General features: G+C 39.3%; 1 protein-coding gene across 2 annotated transcripts in view; it reads left to right on the top strand.

Moving 5' to 3' along the window:
- Positions 1–17365, top strand: part of CCDC170 (coiled-coil domain containing 170) — a 90878-nt gene that overhangs the window by 31800 nt on the left and 41713 nt on the right. For both annotated transcript variants that reach the window (XM_070461622.1, XM_070461623.1), the window contains exons 3-5: positions 918–1174; positions 4702–4843; positions 8802–8987. In XM_070461622.1, the coding sequence (XP_070317723.1) occupies positions 918–1174; positions 4702–4843; positions 8802–8987 (585 nt within the window). The remainder of the gene's footprint in view (positions 1–917; positions 1175–4701; positions 4844–8801; positions 8988–17365) is intronic.

The raw sequence follows: 17365 nt of genomic DNA, 5'->3' as shown, positions 1-17365 counted from the left end.
TTTTTGCCTGGAAACAGAACTTCCATAAGACCCAATGGTCCTTCTGCTGAGCATACACACGGAGGAAACCAGAATTTAAAGAGACATATGTACCCCAGTGTTCATTGCAGGACTGTTTACGATGGCTGGGACATGGTAGCAACCTAGATGTTCATCGGCAGACGAATGGATAAGGAAATTGTGGTGCATATACACAGTGGAATATTACTCAACTATAAAAAGAACATATTTGAGTCAGTTCTAATGAGGTGGATGAAACTGGAGCCTGTTATACAGAGTGAAGTGAGTCAGAAAGAGAAACACCAATACAGTATATTAATGCATAAATATGGAATTTAGAAAGACAGTAGCGAACAATCCTATGTGCAAGGCAGCAAAAGAGACACAGATGTAAAGAACAGACTTTTGGACTCTGTGGGAGAGGGCGAGGGTGGGATGATCTGAGAGAATAGCATCGAAACATGTATATTATCATATGTATTTTACATATGACCAGCGCAAGTTTGATGCATGAAGCAGGACACTCAAAGCTGGTGCTCTGGGACAACCCAGAGGGATGGTGTGGGGAGGAAGGTGGGAGGGGAGGTTCAGGATGGGGGGGACACTTGTGCACCCGTGGCTGATTCATGTCGAGGAATGGCAGAAACCATCACAGTATTGTAAAGTAATCATCCTCCAATTAAAAAAGAAAAAAAAATGCTCAATAGTTTTTTTTGAAAAAGAATAAAAGGGCCCACTATTTAAGCCTAATTTCCCATCTGGTAATACAGAAGCAAATATGAAAAAAGAAAGTAAAGTTGGCTTAAGTAATGAATAAAAAACTGAAATTTTAAATTATGATTTGGGTTTTTTTTCAAGGTACTTCAAACTTATATCCTTGAAATCTTTTCCCTCTTTTTACTTCTTTTCCATGTCAGCTTCGAGAACTGCGATCCAAGATGCTTTCTAAAGAAGTTTCCTGTCAAGAATTGAAAGCTGAGATGGAGAGCTACAAAGAAAACAATGCCAGAAAATCGTCTCTCCTCATCTCTCTGAGGGACAGAGTTCAAGAACTAGAGGAAGAATCAGCGGCTCTCTCCACTTCTAAAATTAGAACTGAAATCACAGCTCAGTCTGCAATCAAGGAGAACCAAGAGTTAAAGAAGAAAGTGGTAGAACTGGACGAAAAATTACAGTAAGGATATTTCAATATATTTCTCAATAGCAGGATATGCCTTTGAAGGTACTGGCATTTTGCATTATTTGGCCCTGAAACTCAACTTGGGAAAAAAAAAAAATCACACACACACACACACACACACATATGTATATAATTTGGAAGATTTCCTCTAAGTAGAGGTTTAACTGGAGGTTGTGGAATAGTACACAGAGGGAGGGGTTTATTCAGAAGCAAGTTATAAAAATACCTCAGAAGCCCAGAACGCCCCAGACCACCCTTAACACTCCTCATTAAGTTTTATTGCTGGTTTATGCAGAGAACTCAGGAAATCTAGGTTTTCTACATGTAGTTCTGCCAAAAGGTGATTATTGAGATAAAATTGGAAGCTAACTGTCTTAAAATATACTTTATAATTCTGTGTATAATAACTTAAATCACTTTACTAATAAAACACTTGGTATTTATTTTACTTATTTCATCTTAAAAAGTTTAAAAACAAAAACCCAGTGCTTCCAGCTCCTGTCCTCTTTCTCTCCTTCCCTTTAGAGCAAAATTCCTTAAACATGTTTGTATGTACTCACTGTGCCAATTTCTCTCCTGTTTCAGATCTACTCCGCTGAAGCCACTCATTAAGGTGACCAGTGACTGCACACTGCAAATTAAATGATCAGTCTTATCTGATCTTCCAGTACATCAGTCAATAGATGGTTTTTCCCCCTGAACCACTTTCTTCTTTTAGCTTCCAGGGCACTGCACATGCCTGCTTTTGATCTTGCCTTCCTAGCTGCTCTGTCATGACCTCTTGCTTTATCCTCATCTCCTTGACTTCCAAGTATTGGAGTAGGGCTCAGTCCCTGACTCTCTTCTTGAAAGTGAAACTCGCTCAGTCGTGTCCAACTCTTTGTGACCCCATGGACTATACAGTCCACGGAATTCTCCAGGCCAGAATACTCGAGTGGGTAGCCTTTACCTTTTCCAGGGGACCTTCCCAACCCAGGGATCGAACCCAGGTCTCCCGCATTGCAGTTGGATTCTTTACCAGCTGAGCCACAAGGGAAACCCAAGAATACCGGAGTGAGTAGCTTATCCCTTCTCCCAGGGATCTTCCCGATCCAGGAATTGAACCAGGGTCTCCTGCCTTGCAGGCAGATTCTTTACCAACTGAGCTATCAGGGTCTCTGCTTATTTCTATCCAAATCCACTCTCTCAGTGCTCTCATCCAGTCTCATGACTTAAAGTATGACCTAAATGCTCATGACTCCCACGTTTCTTCATAAGACCTGCATATCTTATGACTTACTGGGCATCTTCACGTGGATGTCCAACAGACATCTCAAACTTAACATGTCCAAATTAATATTTCCACAAATTTGTCCTGTGGTTTTCCTAATCTCATTGAATGATAATTCCATTCCTCTAGTTGATCAGGGCAAAAGTCTTGGATCATCCTTGCTTTCCTTTCCTAGTTGCTCAGTAAATCTCATCATTTATCTCTACCATCAAAATAAATCTTAATTTTTACTACTGTCCATTGCTACTAACCTTGTCTGCATCTCCAATTTTACCCCACTCCCCCTAAATGTTTCTTACTCCTTTTTCTGCTTAATCTTTATCTTCAGCTCTATAATATACTATACATTTTTCATACATTTATTTTTTGATTATTGTCCATCTTCCCAATTAGGACATAAGTCCCATGAGGGCAAGAATGTTAATCTCTTTCGTTTACTACTGTATCTTTAGCACCTTTAACAGAGCCCGATGCATAGTAAGTGCACAATAAATATTTATTAAACAAATGAGTAATAAGAGGATATAGTTATTGTAGGAGAGTTTTTAAAGATATAGTACAGTGTCAAAAAGAAAATTACTCAAAACCTTATGATTCCAGAAAAACTGTAGTTCACAGTTGTTGAACAGATATTTAAACAGTTGTACTTAAATTACATCATGTAGTGAAATATTTTTCCTGAATAATATGTTATAGATACTAAAAAAATCTTTCATGATATCATTTTTTAATGGCCAGTAATATTCCTTTGCATGTTAATATCATAATTTACTTAACCGGTTCTCTTTGTTGTTTCCTTTAGACACTTAGGTTAGTTCCACTCAAAAAATTATTGTAAACCAAGATGCAATGAGGATCCATATGTGTTCATATTTTCACATTTATATGATTATGTCCTTATGGTAGATGCCTGGAACTTTGTTGGGTCAAAGTGAAATGCAAATAGAAGTGGTAATAGTTTAGAAGTTCCTGGAATAGAGAAGATTGAAATCTTGGAGTAAATGTATTGAATCACATGCATAAATCAATCAGAGCCATGGCATTTACTATGACTTTCATGAGTTAGAGAGACTGAATACATACTACCTTTCATATGCTGAAAGTGAGATCTCAGAGATATATTGATGTTGGTCTTTTATTGTTATACATTTTTCTAAATAGAAATATGGCATGATTTTGAGTATATGCAATTACATACTTTGTTAATCTTTGAATTGTGTGAAAGAATTTGCAGTAACATTTGAGTGTTGTTGTAAACACTTAAAATGGTAAAAAGGGAAAGTGGTAATCATGTTTATTATCTAGGGTACTAGAAATGATGACAAATTATTGAAATAATTCTAATTTGCCTTTAAAATATGTCTTTTTAATGTTCTCTTAGTCTTTAACATTTAAAGCATTAGAAATAGACCATGCTATTTCAGCAAACCCGCATGAGATTTGAAATAAAATATTCACAGCAGGGCATAAATTGACTGATTTTCCTTGATTGGCCCATTTCAATACTCTAAAAATTCTAGATGTGCAAAAACTAATTGTGATCTTTGCTGATGACTGAACACCTCTCTTCTCTAGAGGTGGGCATATCCTCTGCTTCTGATGTAGTTTTTAATTATATTTACCCTTGGCCATGAATGAAGGAATGATCCTTATGGATCATTGTATAGTAACCAAAGCTTGGTCTCTAAACCCACTGTAGCATCACTTTCTTTCTTCCCCCATGAAGCCTCAACAGAGTCATGGATCCGTGTTTGATCTAGAACAACAGTCTCCAACCTTTTTGGCACCAGAAACCGATTTCATGGAAGACAGTTTTTCCATTGATCGGGGGTGGTTTCAGGATGATTCAAAAACATTGCATTTATAGTGCACTTCATTTCTAATCTAATGCTGCCAATGATCTGACAGCAGGTACTGGTCCATAACCCCGAGGTTGGGGACCCCTGATCTAGAGGATCACCTGCCACTTCTGCAGATCCTAAAAGGTCAAGGACAGGAGGCAGATAACCTGTCTCCCTTGCTAAGATGACATGAAGATCTTCCTACGTTTTTGCAAAGTATAGGTGCTCCAGAGTTGCTTCCACTTCTCTCTTTTAACTGGGCTTTTTAGACAATTATGTGCTCTGTGTCTGGGAAACTATGTTGTGTTGAAAATGATGATTGGCTATTTCCCAACAGAGAGCTCAAGTGCTGAACTTTGATGAATGTTATCTTCTTTGGTGTTAAAACTTATTTCTTATTTGACTAACAGAAAATGTTTAAAGGAAAATGAGGAGAATAAGAATCAAGTCTCACAGAATTGCAGGAAACATGAGGAATTTCTGGCTCAACTTCGTGACTGCTTAGATCCAGAGAAGAATGCAAAAGCATCAGATGAAGATTTAATTCTCAAGGTGCTTGTATGAAGACTACAACGACTATCCGTTGGGTGGTCGTTCTGATGTGTGCCATGAAGGGGGAGCTGAGGTTAAGTCTGGGGGTGCAGGGGAACAGGACAGGAGCCAGTACAGCCTTAACCAACTGTGTGACCTGGGAAAACCATACCACCTCTCTGAGCCTCAATTCCAAGATTCTTTCTAGCATTATTTGGGATTCCTTTTTCTCCAGAAGCTCTCTCTGGCTCAGATGGTAAATAATCTGCCTGCAGTGCAGGAGACCCGGATTCAGTCTCTGTGTTGGGAAGATCCCCTGGAGGAGAAAATGGCAACCCACTCCAGTATTCTTGCCTGGAGAATGCCATGGATAGAAGGGCCTGGGGGGCTACAGTCCATGGGGTCACAAAGACCTGACACGACTGAGTGACCAACCCTTACTTACCTACTTAATCTCCAGAAGGGATTGACTTTTTGCTTAAAATATATTTAGATTGTCAAATAAAATTAAAATTATTCATTTAAATGATATGTTTTAGGAAGACTTCTGTTTGTTTTAGGTACAGTCAGAAACACATGCATGCAACTGAAAATCAGAACCAGTTGCGTGTCATTTGGGGGATACTTGTGTGTCAGGTTAAGATGAGCTCTATAGTACTTTTTACTTTTACACTAAAGCCAAAAAATAAACATCCTGCTGTGATGGTAGGTTGCCATGGAGATGGAAATTAATGATATCACTTGGCCTGTAGCGATTCATTAGGGAACCTGATGGTATTTGAATGGACACCATATCTCTGCACCTACCCTTGCTTCTGAATAGCTTTCCATGCAGCCATTCTTTCTTAAAACAGTGTTTTATTTATTTATTCTTTAAAATTGAAGTATAGTTGATTTACAGTGTTGTGTTAGTTTCAGGTGTACAATAAAGTGATTCATATACATATAATTCAGTTACATGTATGGGTGTGTGTGTATATATATATATATTCTTTTTCAGATTCTTTTCCCTTATAAGTTATTATAAAATATTGAGTATAATTTTCTGTGCTATACAGTAGGTCCTTGTTTTTTTTTTTTATTTTTTTATTTTTTTTTTTAGGTCCTTGTTTTATATACAGTAGTGTGTTTATGTTAATCCCAGACTCTAGGGGTTAAAATCTCTAGGTCCATTCATGCTGCTGCAAATGGCATTATTTCATTCTTTTTTATGGCTGAGTAATATTCCTTATATATATATGTGCCACATCTTCTTTATCCATTCCTCTGTTGATGGACCTTTAGGTTGCTTCCATGTCTTGGCTGTTGTGAATAGTGCTGCCCTGAACACTGGGGATATGGCCATTCTCAGAGGCCTCCCCTCCATGGTTAATAAACATCCCATTAGTAAACATCCCGTGTGTACCCTGTGAGAGCTGTGAAGTGATTTCATTTTACTTCCGGAAGTAATGAGTTTTGGTTGCTCAGGCCTAGGTCCATCTAATTCCCTCAAGGTGCTAGATTCAGCTTTTTCTCCTCCTCCCTGTTGCTAACATGTGACCAGGAAGCCTGGCTGTAAAAGTCTACTTTGCACTGTAGTTTGGAAGCTTATCTTTAAAGCAAGTGGTGGGAAAAAGAGAAGAAAATTAAAATACTTCTTCCTTAAGACACCCTTTCCCACCTCACAGGTGATCTCCAGGTACTAATCTGTGTTGAAACCATATTAACCTCGCCTTTTTATTTTCTGTTCTTCTAATGCCTTGACATCTGGGGCCTTGCTGACCTTGGGTGCCAGGCTGAGCCAATTCCTAGTAAATGACTCTCTGGGTGCACACCTTTCCTATGCAAACCACCGAACTCAAAGCAGCCCACACCCCACCCCAACCACTTCTTTCTACCAGGTTTTTACACTCTGGGCCACTATCCAACCAATCACCCCAGGACCAGGTGCCAGATGACTAGAGATGGCTCCCACACTCCAGAACCCACTGGATTATTCAAACGAGGCAGCCCGAAGCCTGCTTACCCTGCCTCACCTCTTTCGTCCTGGGGAAAACATGTTTTCACCCCGGCTCCCTCTGTCTCTGCCCAGCCCCGGTGCTCCCTGGGTGGCCCTACATGGCATGGTGTGCCCCCTCCTCTCAGGAACTAGGAGCAGCAAACTCTCTTTCAGCCTCTCCTGATTTGCTGGCCTCACTGTACCTGAATGATAATATAGCCTATATTTTTAAACAGATGCTAGGACCCTAGAGCTTTAGCATCTCAATCACCTGAGCAAGTCCTCACCTTATTTATTCATTTTGGCTGCGCTGGGTCTTTGCTGCAGCACATGGGGGCTTCTCTAGTTGTGGTGCATGAGCTTAGTTGCCCTAAGGCATGCTCCTCGACAAGGGTTCTAACCCGTGTCCCCTGCTTTGGAAGGTGAATTCTTAACCACTGGATCATCAGGGAGTGCCCACTCCCCATCTTACATAGAAATCAGTGGTCAAGAGTAAAAAGCCTGCTGCCTTCAACACTCACTAGGTGTTCCCTGAGGTTACCCAAACCACTCCAGTTTCAAAACCACTCCTTTATTCTTTTCACCTCATGACTACATGTATACACACACGCTAAGGAAAGATGGTAGAAAAGAAGGGGTTTCTAAGAACTTATTTGACATCCATCCATCCACTTCCCAAATATTGAGTGAGTGATTACTATGTGATAGACACTATTCTGGGTGTTGGGATACAGCTGTGAATGAGACAAGACAGAGTCTGTGCCTGCCTAAGAGCTTCCACTGTTGTGGGTCAAGATGCAGAGGCAATAAACAAATAAGTATACAATATTATCCCACAGAGTAAAAGGTGCAGTGAAGAAGTACAAATCAGGTTCTAGGGAAAGACCATGAAGCAAGTTAGAGGCATGGGATGCTAGTTTAGGTAGACTGGCTAAGGTATGCCCTCTGGGATGGGGACTTTTAATGGATATTGGAACCACTGTATAGTATGGGGAACTCTGCTCAATGTTATGTGGCAGCCTGGATGGGAAGGGAGTTTAGGGGGAGACTGGATACGTGTGTATGTATATGGCTGAGTCCCTTTGCTGTCCACTGGAAACTATCACAACTTTGTTAATCAGCTATACTCCAATATAAAATAAAAAGGTTTTTTTTTTTTTTTTAATAAAAGGATGTTGGAAAGGAAAACTGTTCAAGAGAGAGGGAACAGCCCTGAGTCAGGAGCAGGGCACCATGTTGGCCAATTGTTGAGGCTAAAGATGCGTTGCTTCCCCAGATTGTCCTAACACACATGCTGACCATGTCTTGTGGAGTTTCAGGTCTTCCTATGGGCATCCTTGAACTGTCTGCATGGCTGTTTCCCTGGGGCCCAGGAGCCTGGTTGGTTTTATTTTCCCTCCTACATCATACAGATCTTATTAATGTTCCCGGCTAGCCTCTCAAATGCACAACATGAAGAGTGAAAAGCCCAGCTAGTCCCAATGATAACCATTGTTTGAGCATGTTATTCAGGATTTTTTCTATGCTTATATTAATTAGAAGGACTTTCTTTTGAAATAAAGAGAGTCCTGCCTTCTTCTCTGTATTTCTCCTCTGTGCCAGGTAATGCCTTATAAGCAGTTGATGCCAGCAGACGTGGGCTGAATTGAACTTCCTTGCTTGCCTGCTGTAACTCTGTAGAAACATCACCATCCCTGGAGTATTTAGCAGCCAGGGGCTTGCTGATGCCTGTTCTGTCTGAAAGCTTTTGGCTGAATGCTCATCATTGTTGCCTTGTAGCTACCTTTTGATTAATTTCAATTTGCCTACCCTGTCTGCCCGTAACAAGAGAGTTTAGAGGCTGCCTTTGAAAATGTTATCTTTTGAGTGGATGGAGGAACAGTGCCTTTACTGTTTTCATGTGATAATGTGATCACGGGGGTTCATAGATCAGAGTTGCTTAGAGAGAGTAGTATGAAATTACTAATTTTTACAGGACAGCTGTAATTGCTTTCTCTTCAGCTTGGAGAGCTGTGCAAGGAAAACGCATTTGTGAAAGGACAAATTGTTGCTCTTGAAGAGACTATAAATGTCCATGAGATGGAGGCAAAAGCTAGCAGAGAGACAATCATGAGGCTGGCTTCAGAAGTAAACAGAGCGCAGAAAAAAGCTGCCTCCTGCATTGAAGAGAAAGGCAAGCTGAGCCAGGTACAGTATGTGGAGCATGTGTGTGCATCTGTGATCATGTTTATGAAGCAGAAACTGAAAATCAGGTGTGGATGAGCACACTAGTGTCCCCGATCACAATTCCCAAAGGCTCCTCTCAGCAGGAGGCCTGGGGGGCACATGGGACTCTGTGACCAGATCAGGCCTCTGGATACAGTTTTTTCCTAATTAGAAATAAAGAAATGCAAAACACTTAATAAGTAAAACATGTGTAGCTAATAGGTCTTATTTGGTTAAATTATAAGGATTGACATTTTTTTAACTTAAATTTTTTTTTTTTAAACAAAGAGGTAATGCATTGACAAGATACAAAATTCTTAAGTGGACACAGGAGAATGTGGTGAGAAGTGTCCCCCAATCCCTTCCTCCCAACCACCCAGTTGCTCTCTCTAGAGGCAACCTCTGTCAGTAATTTCTTATATCCCTTTCTGCAAATATTCTATATGCACCTATTTTTTTTTTAATTTGTTGTTTAACACAAATGGCAACAACTTTGCACACTCGATGTTTCCCGTTTATTTACTTTTAAAAAATTGGTAAGGTCCTACACAGTATTATATACAAGGCTGCTAGGAATAATCTATCATTTCTTAATGTGAGACTCTGTCAGCAAGACAAAGATCCTAAAAGTAGACTAGCTGGCTCAAAGGATATGGGGGTTTTAATTTTGAGAGACATTGCCCAAGGGAAGTGACTCTTACCTCTAAACTTTTATTTATATAATTAGTTGCTTGATCTTTCCAAATGAGTGAGGACCTGTTTGAGCATAGGAATTAATACTGTATGTTTTTATTAAACACCATATAGTCCTTTTTAAAATTTTCTGTCAAAGAAACTAATTATGAGATTAATGATAAGGGTTAATTTCCAAAACCAAAATAAGCGAGTGCCACCAGTTAGTAAAATGCGTAGGAGAAAACTGAAGAGTAAAGGAGATGGAGTTTAAAATGAAGGAATGACCAATGCTGACTAAGAGCGGCTCTACGAGGGGTGAAGTTTCAGTGGTGTCCCGCAGGCTGTGAAGGGGGTTCTGGAATCGGCGGGATGCAGTGAAGGAGCGATCTTCATGGGAAATCCCGAGGTCTTCCATGTCTATGGTGACATCACTGCCAAGGTGAGAAGAGATGGGAAGTTGGAATGTGAAAGTGATCCAGTAACGATAACAATTTCTATTTCTCTCCAGTTGCCTGCATCAAAGAGCACTTCTGACCACTAGATTTCTTCCTCTGTCACATTAACCTTGTGAAAGGGGCAAAGATTTTTACCACCATTACCAAGTCACTCCAATCATTTCAACACCTTGTCCTAGCCTGCTTCAGCTCTCATGATAAAATGCCATACACTGGGTGGCTTAAAAAACAGACATTTATTTCTCATATTTCCAGAGGTGGGGAAGTCCAAGATCAAGGGGGTAAGAGCTCTCTTCCTGGCTTGCAGACAGCCAGTGTCTTGCCATATCGTCACATGGCAGACTGAGTTAGCAAGATCCCTGGTGTCCTTTGTAAGGGCACCAATCCTAGCATGAGGGCCCCACCCCCATGGCTCCATCTGAAGATGATTATCCCTCAATGGTCCCATCTCCAAACACCAGTGCACTGGATGTTAGGGCTTCAACATTGGAATTTGAAGGGATACCATTCAAATAACTCAATTATTTTTCTCCAGCTTTTTCTTAGGAAAAATTCCCAATACATATAGAAAGAGTGAAGGAACACAATGAGCATCCATTTTATTACACATCCAAATGCAACAATTGTTACCGTTTTTCTATATTTGCTTTATTACCTTGTACACACACATGCACACATATTTGCAGAATCACTTGAAAATAGGTTTAGACATTATATGTATTGTTTCTGACCACTGAAGCATAAGAATAAGGACATTATCCAAAATAACCACAATATCATTATCACATCTAAAAGTCAACAGTGATGCCACAGTATCACCCATGGAGGTTTCCAAGCCCACAAGCTTTTTGTATTGCTTGAGAGATGAAGTTTAATCTCCCTCCCCTTGTGGGCTGGACGAAGTGGCTCACTTTCAGTGACCGGAGTATGTCAGAAGTGGTGGAATCTCACTTTGGAGATTGGGTTATGAAAGCACTGTGGCTTTTGTCTTAGATACACTCTCTTGAATTCTCTTGGGTCACTGCTTTTTGAGGGAAGCCAAGTGTTACATGGTGCGACACTCAGGTAGGCAGTTGCATGGCCTGGGAGCCCAGGAACTGAGGCCTATCATCTACCATGTGATTGAGACTGGAAGTGAATCCCCTTTAAGCTGAATCTTGAGAGGATAGTAGCCCTGGTCAACAGTTTGATTATAGCCTCATGGGAGACCTTGAATCAGAAACATCCAGCTAAGTCAGTCCCAGATTTCTGGCCCGTAGAGCTGTGAGATAATAGATGTTTGTTGTGTTAAGCCATTAAGTCTGGGCTAATTTTTTACACAGCAATAGATAATAAACATCTAATATTAACTTTCAAATTTAATCATTTTCTACAAGGATGTCTTTTATAGCTGTTTTCTTCCCCAAATTACAGTCCATTCTAGGTTCATCCATTGCATTTTTTGGGTTATTTTTAGCCTTTTATAGTTTTTTTTTTTTAATAACATTAAAAAAAATGTTACTGAGTTCTCATACAGAGTACAAAGCAGTGGCCTGATTGTTTCTTCAAGATGTTATTTAACTTGCTTACCTATACCCTATACAGGTAAAGTTGGATTTAGAGGCAGTATTGGATTCAGGTTGAACTTTTTTTGGCAGGAATATTTCAAAGATAAAGTTGTAAACTTCATATTGACTTGCATTAGAAGCAAATAGTGTTAGATTGTTCCATTGTTGCTGAAACTGTTTGATTGCCCATATCTTCAATGTAAAGGTACGTTTTATTTTATACAGCCAAGTAAGGTATCTGTGGGGTGAGAATTGGCAGGTTGTTTCTGTTCCCCCTTGAGTTACCTAATGATGTTTTCATCTATTGATTCTTGCCTGGATTAATTTATATCAGGGGTGGCAAAGTGGTAATATTCTAATTTCATCATTCCTTCTACTTATTAGTCAACATTCTTCCTAAAGAAAAGCTTTTTATTTTCTTTCTTTTTATTTTCAATTCTATGGACACATGGATTTTTATTTACTTACTATGAATAGTCAGTTATCCTTTTGGCTTTCCAAATCCTCCATGTTTGGCCAGGGGTCCCTGCAAGATGGTCTCTGTGACCTTATAACTTGACTCCTTTAGTCTTTCAATGCTTCCATGCTTTTCAACAGAAGATGATATCTTAGGCTCACTTACAATTTTCAGACCACAGAACTAAAATCAGCCTCTTCTCTATGGAGTTTTGGCTCCTTTTACTGGGGAATAGTGCTTAGCAACCAAGATTCAGGCTCTACGTGTGCTCATTGCTACTGGGATGTCATTGCTTTTAGTGGATAGAGCTAGAAATACTTTTTTTAGAAATGAATTAATGCTGGTACTTTTTGGAACTTTTTATTTGGTATTGGAGTATAGCTGATTAACAATACTGTGATAGTTTCAGATGAACAGTGAAGGGATTCAGTAATACATATGCATGTATCTGTTCTCCCTCAAAACCCCTCCCATCCACGCTGCCACATCACATTGAGGAAAGTTCTGTGTAATTCTCATATTTTTAATTAAAAGTAATATTTTAGAGTTTTCTTAATATCCTTTTACTTTATATTGGTAATCTTTTGGATCCTAATAATAATATTTACTCATTTGCTTTGTCTTAGAAATATAAACAAGAATATTTGAAAATGAACTTTCAGTATTTTACCTATAAGTAAACTTTCTTAGTGAAATTTAAGACTCTCAGAGTTTTTACTATAGTACTTTCCGTAATCATGAGTATAATAATCACAATTTACCAATCACTTGGAAATTTGGAAAACTCAGCAGTGGCCACAGGACTGGAGAAGGTCAGCTTTCATTCCAGTCCCAAAGAAGGGCAATGCCAAAGAAGGTTCAAACTACTGCACAATTGTACTCATTTCACATACTAGCAAAGTAATGCTCAAAATTCTCCAAGCTAGGCTTCAACAGTACATGAACTGAGAACTTCCAGATGTCCAAGCTGGATTTAGAAAAGGCAGAGGAACCAGAGATCAAATTGCCAACATCCGTTGGATTATCGAAAAAGCAAGAGAATTCCAGAAAAACATCTACTTCTGCCTTATTGGCTATGCTAAAACCTTTGTGTAGATCACAACAACCTGTGGAAAATTCTTCAAGAGATGGGAACACCAGACCACTTTACCTGCCTCTTGAGAAATCTGTATGCAGGTCAAGAAACAATAGTCAGAACTGGACGTGGAACAATGGACTGGTTCCAAATTGGGAAAGCAGTACGTCAAGGCTGTATATTGCCACCCTGCTTATTTAACTTATGTGCAGAGTACATCATGCGAAATGCTGGGCTGGATAAAGCACAAGCTGGAATCAAGATTGCTGGGAGAAATATCAGTAACCTCAGATATGCAGATGACACCACCCTTATGGCAGAAAGTGAAGAGGAACTGAAGAGCCTCTTGATGAAGGTGAAAGAGGAGAGTGAAAAAGCAGGCTGAAAACTCAACATTCAAAAAACTAAGATCATGGCATCCAGTTCCATCACTCCATGGCAAATAGATGGGGAAACAATGGAAACAATGACAGACTTTATTTTCTTGGACTCCAAAATCACTGCAGATGGTGACTGCAGCCATGAAATTAAAAGACGTTTGCTCCTTAGAAGAAAAGCTATGACAAATACAGACAGCATATTAAAAAGCAGAGACAATATTTTGCTGACAAAGGTTCATCTACTCAAAGCTATGGTTTTTCCAGTAGTTCATGTATGGATGTGAGAGTTGGACTATAAAGAAAGCTGAGTGCTGAAGAATTGATGCTTTTGAACTGTGGTGTTGGAGAAGACTCTTGAGAGTCCCTTGGACTGCAAGGAGATAAAACCAGTCAATCCTAAAGGAAATCAAACCTGAATATTTGTTGGAAGGACCGATGCTGACGCTGACGCTCCAGTACTTTGACCACCTGATGTGAAGAGCTGATTCATTAGAAAAGACCTGGATACTGGGAACAATTGAAGACAGGAGAAGGGGATGACAGAGGACAGGATGGTTGGATGGCCTCACCAACTCAATGAACATGAGTTTGAGCAAACTCTGGGAGATGGTGTTGGACAGGGAAGTCTGGCGTGCTGCAGTCCATGGGGTTGCAAAGAGTCGGACATGACTGAGTGACTGAACCACAATGCCAATCACTTGCCATTAGCATAGTCATTTTGCGAGGTGCTCAGAGAGGTTATGTACTTTGCTCAGTTTGCACAGCTATTAAGTGGCAAAGGATTTGAACCCTGGTCATTACGTTGTCTTACTTTTAACAGTAATCCCCTTTTTATATAGATTCACAGCTACTTCCTACATACAAGTCTGGCGCCGAAAATTATTTGTGAGGGGAACAATAAAGATAAGTAGCTGTGAAAAGTTCCTCAGTGAATGAATGACGTTAATTTGATTATAGATAGTAGTTACTAACTTTTCAAGCCTAGAAAATTGTGAAGAATTGAGTTTGTCTATAAAATGCATTTTTGGAAATGAGCAGTAGGAAATGACAATATGTTGTAAGAGCACATTAAGAAGTATAGAATTTATTCCTCTTCTTATGTAAGTGTCTTTAGCCTTGTAAATGACCGATGATGCAATGTTGTTCAGACTTGTGAAACACATTCACTTTGGGATCAAGTTCCTGCCAAAATAATAAAAGTTATAAAAAATATGGGCAATAAAAAGCTTGAGGTCTTTAATAAAGTGCTCATTCATGGGATTATGACTCCAGAGATTTACTACTGAAAAACACTGTCAAGTGGTTTTACTGACACGTTAACGGTCTCAGAGAGAACCTTCATAATGCTTTCTAAAGCTCTGTTTTTGGGGTAGGAAACTTACTTTACTAGTAAAGTCCTGAACAACTGCAGAGAAAGAAGTTTCTGAAGGGCTGGGGAGCTGTTTCTACCAAACTCAGCTTTTCTTATTTTCTTAATGATTTTTTGTTACTTTATGAAAATTTCCCCAATAAAAATCCAGGGGGTTTATTATACGTATGGAAGATATATTATTTGAAAATCTTTAACGGTTAAAAATTGCAGTACATTTAAAAAAGTATTGAAGCTTGGCACCTCTTCTTTTTGTTGTCTTGAAATAATCTAAGGCTGAGAAAAGGAGTCATTTTATCTACGTTAGACATGTACATTTGCCATAGACTAGACGTCTCCATCAATGAATCAGGAATTAAACTTACATAATGGATTTAAAACTGCTTATTTTCCTTCACACTGTCCACATGTTCTTTGACTCTAGTGGCCAGAATTGAAGCTAGGAAAGCATATTGGTTTTGGAGTCAGCAAGCTTGGTTTGGAAGGATGTTCCTAATGCTTTCTTGGCTTGTTGTCCTGCAGCAGTGTTTGTAAGAAGGAAGAGGATAAGACAGACACAGTGAGCAGAGTGGCTAAGAGGCCAGGCTCTCGGGCTTTTTTTGAGGTTCCAGAATTGTTTGACTGTGTGCTCTCAGGCATGTGACTTTACCTCTTTGAACTTCAATTTCTTTGTGTGTGAAATTGGAAAATAATTTAAATGTCTATCTCTTACAACTATTGTTAGGATACATAGGTACTTAAGACAAGCCCAGCACATAATTGATGCTCAGTGTTTTAATTTCCTTTTCCTCATTATTTACTTTTATCTAGGGATTAAAATAAACATATGGTTATTTTAAGAGTACAGACATATGGAAAGAGTTCCTGGAAGTGAGAAATTTATTAGACAGGTAAATTACTAAAGAAGTTAAAGATCTCTTTACAGTCCTAGAATCACAGTGTTGAAAGTGACCTTAAGACCTTATAGAATGTAGATCATCTAACTATGTGAAATAGGAATCATCTTTAAAGTGTCCCCCTCTATTTAGCATTCATCCTCCCCTCAAACTCCTTAAGAGTCAGGGAACTCATTTCTATACAAGGTCCACCTTCTCTGTGAAGTTCTAATTGTTTGACACTTCCTCACTGTAGCATGTCAGGATTAGAATCCCTATAATTCATGTTGTCATCCTGGCTCTGTCTTTTTTCTCCCAGTTTTATTGAGATATAATTGATATATGTCACTGTATAAATTTAAGATGTATAGCATAATGGTTTGACTTACATCATTAAACAATTATACAGTAATTTTAGTGAATATTCATCATCTTATTAAAGAAATAGAAATTAAATAAATAGAAAAAGGCTTTTTCCTTGTGATGAGAACTCTCAGGATTTTCTCTTAGCAACTGCTATATGTTATATACAGCAGTGTTAATTATGCTTATCATGCATTCCTAATACTTGTTTATCTTTTAAGTGGAAGTTTGTACCTTTTGACTGCCTTCCTCCAATTTCCCCTTCCCCTGTGTCCCACCCCTGGTAACCACAAATCTGATCTCCTTTTCTATGACTTTGTTTTTTTCATGTGTATATTGGTCATCTGTCTTTCTTTGGAAAAATGTCTGTTCAAATTCTCTGCCCATTTTTCAATCTGAGTTTTCTTTTTTTTCCTTGATGCTGAGTCATATCAGTTCTTTGTATATTTTGGATATTAACCTGCCATAAGATTTACTGTTTGCAAATATCTTCTATTCAGTAGGCTGCGTTTTCATTTTGTTGGTAGTTTGCTGTGCAACAGCTTTTTAGTTTCATGTGGTCCCATTTATTTATATTAAAAATTTTTTTTACAATGTTGGTTTCTGCCATACAACACCACAAACCAGCCATAATTATATATACATCCTCTCCCTCCGTAGCCTCCCTTCCCTCCCCCCATCCCATCCCTCTAGGTCATATAGAGCGTCAGACTGGGCTCCCTGCTCTACATAGCAACTTCTTACCAGCTATCCACCTTACTCTTGATAGTATATATGTCAATGCTACTTTCTCCATTCGTCCCACTCTCTCCCTCTCCCACTGTGTCCACAAGTCCATTCTCTACATCCTTGGAGCTCCATTCCTTCCCTGCAAATAGGTTCATCAGTATCATTTTCCTTAGAAGGCCTGAACAGATATTTCTCCAGATGGCCAACAAACACATGAAAAGGTGCTCAGCATCACTAATTATTCAGTTCAGTTCAGTTCAGTTGCTCAGTCGTGTCCGACTCTTTGTGACCCCATGCACTGCAGCACGCCAGGCCTCCCTGTCCATCACCAACTCCCGGGGTTTACTCAAACTCATGTCCATTGAGTCGGTGATGCCATCCAGCCATCTCATCCTCTGTCGTCCCCTTCTCCTCCTTCCCCCAATCCCTCCCAGC

The sequence above is a fragment of the Odocoileus virginianus genome, chromosome 34 (assembly GCF_023699985.2).
Source record: "Odocoileus virginianus isolate 20LAN1187 ecotype Illinois chromosome 34, Ovbor_1.2, whole genome shotgun sequence".
Taxonomy (NCBI): Eukaryota; Metazoa; Chordata; class Mammalia; order Artiodactyla; family Cervidae; genus Odocoileus; species Odocoileus virginianus.
Note: the sequence above shows the minus strand (reverse complement) of the source record. Positions and strands in the feature narration are given on the sequence as shown.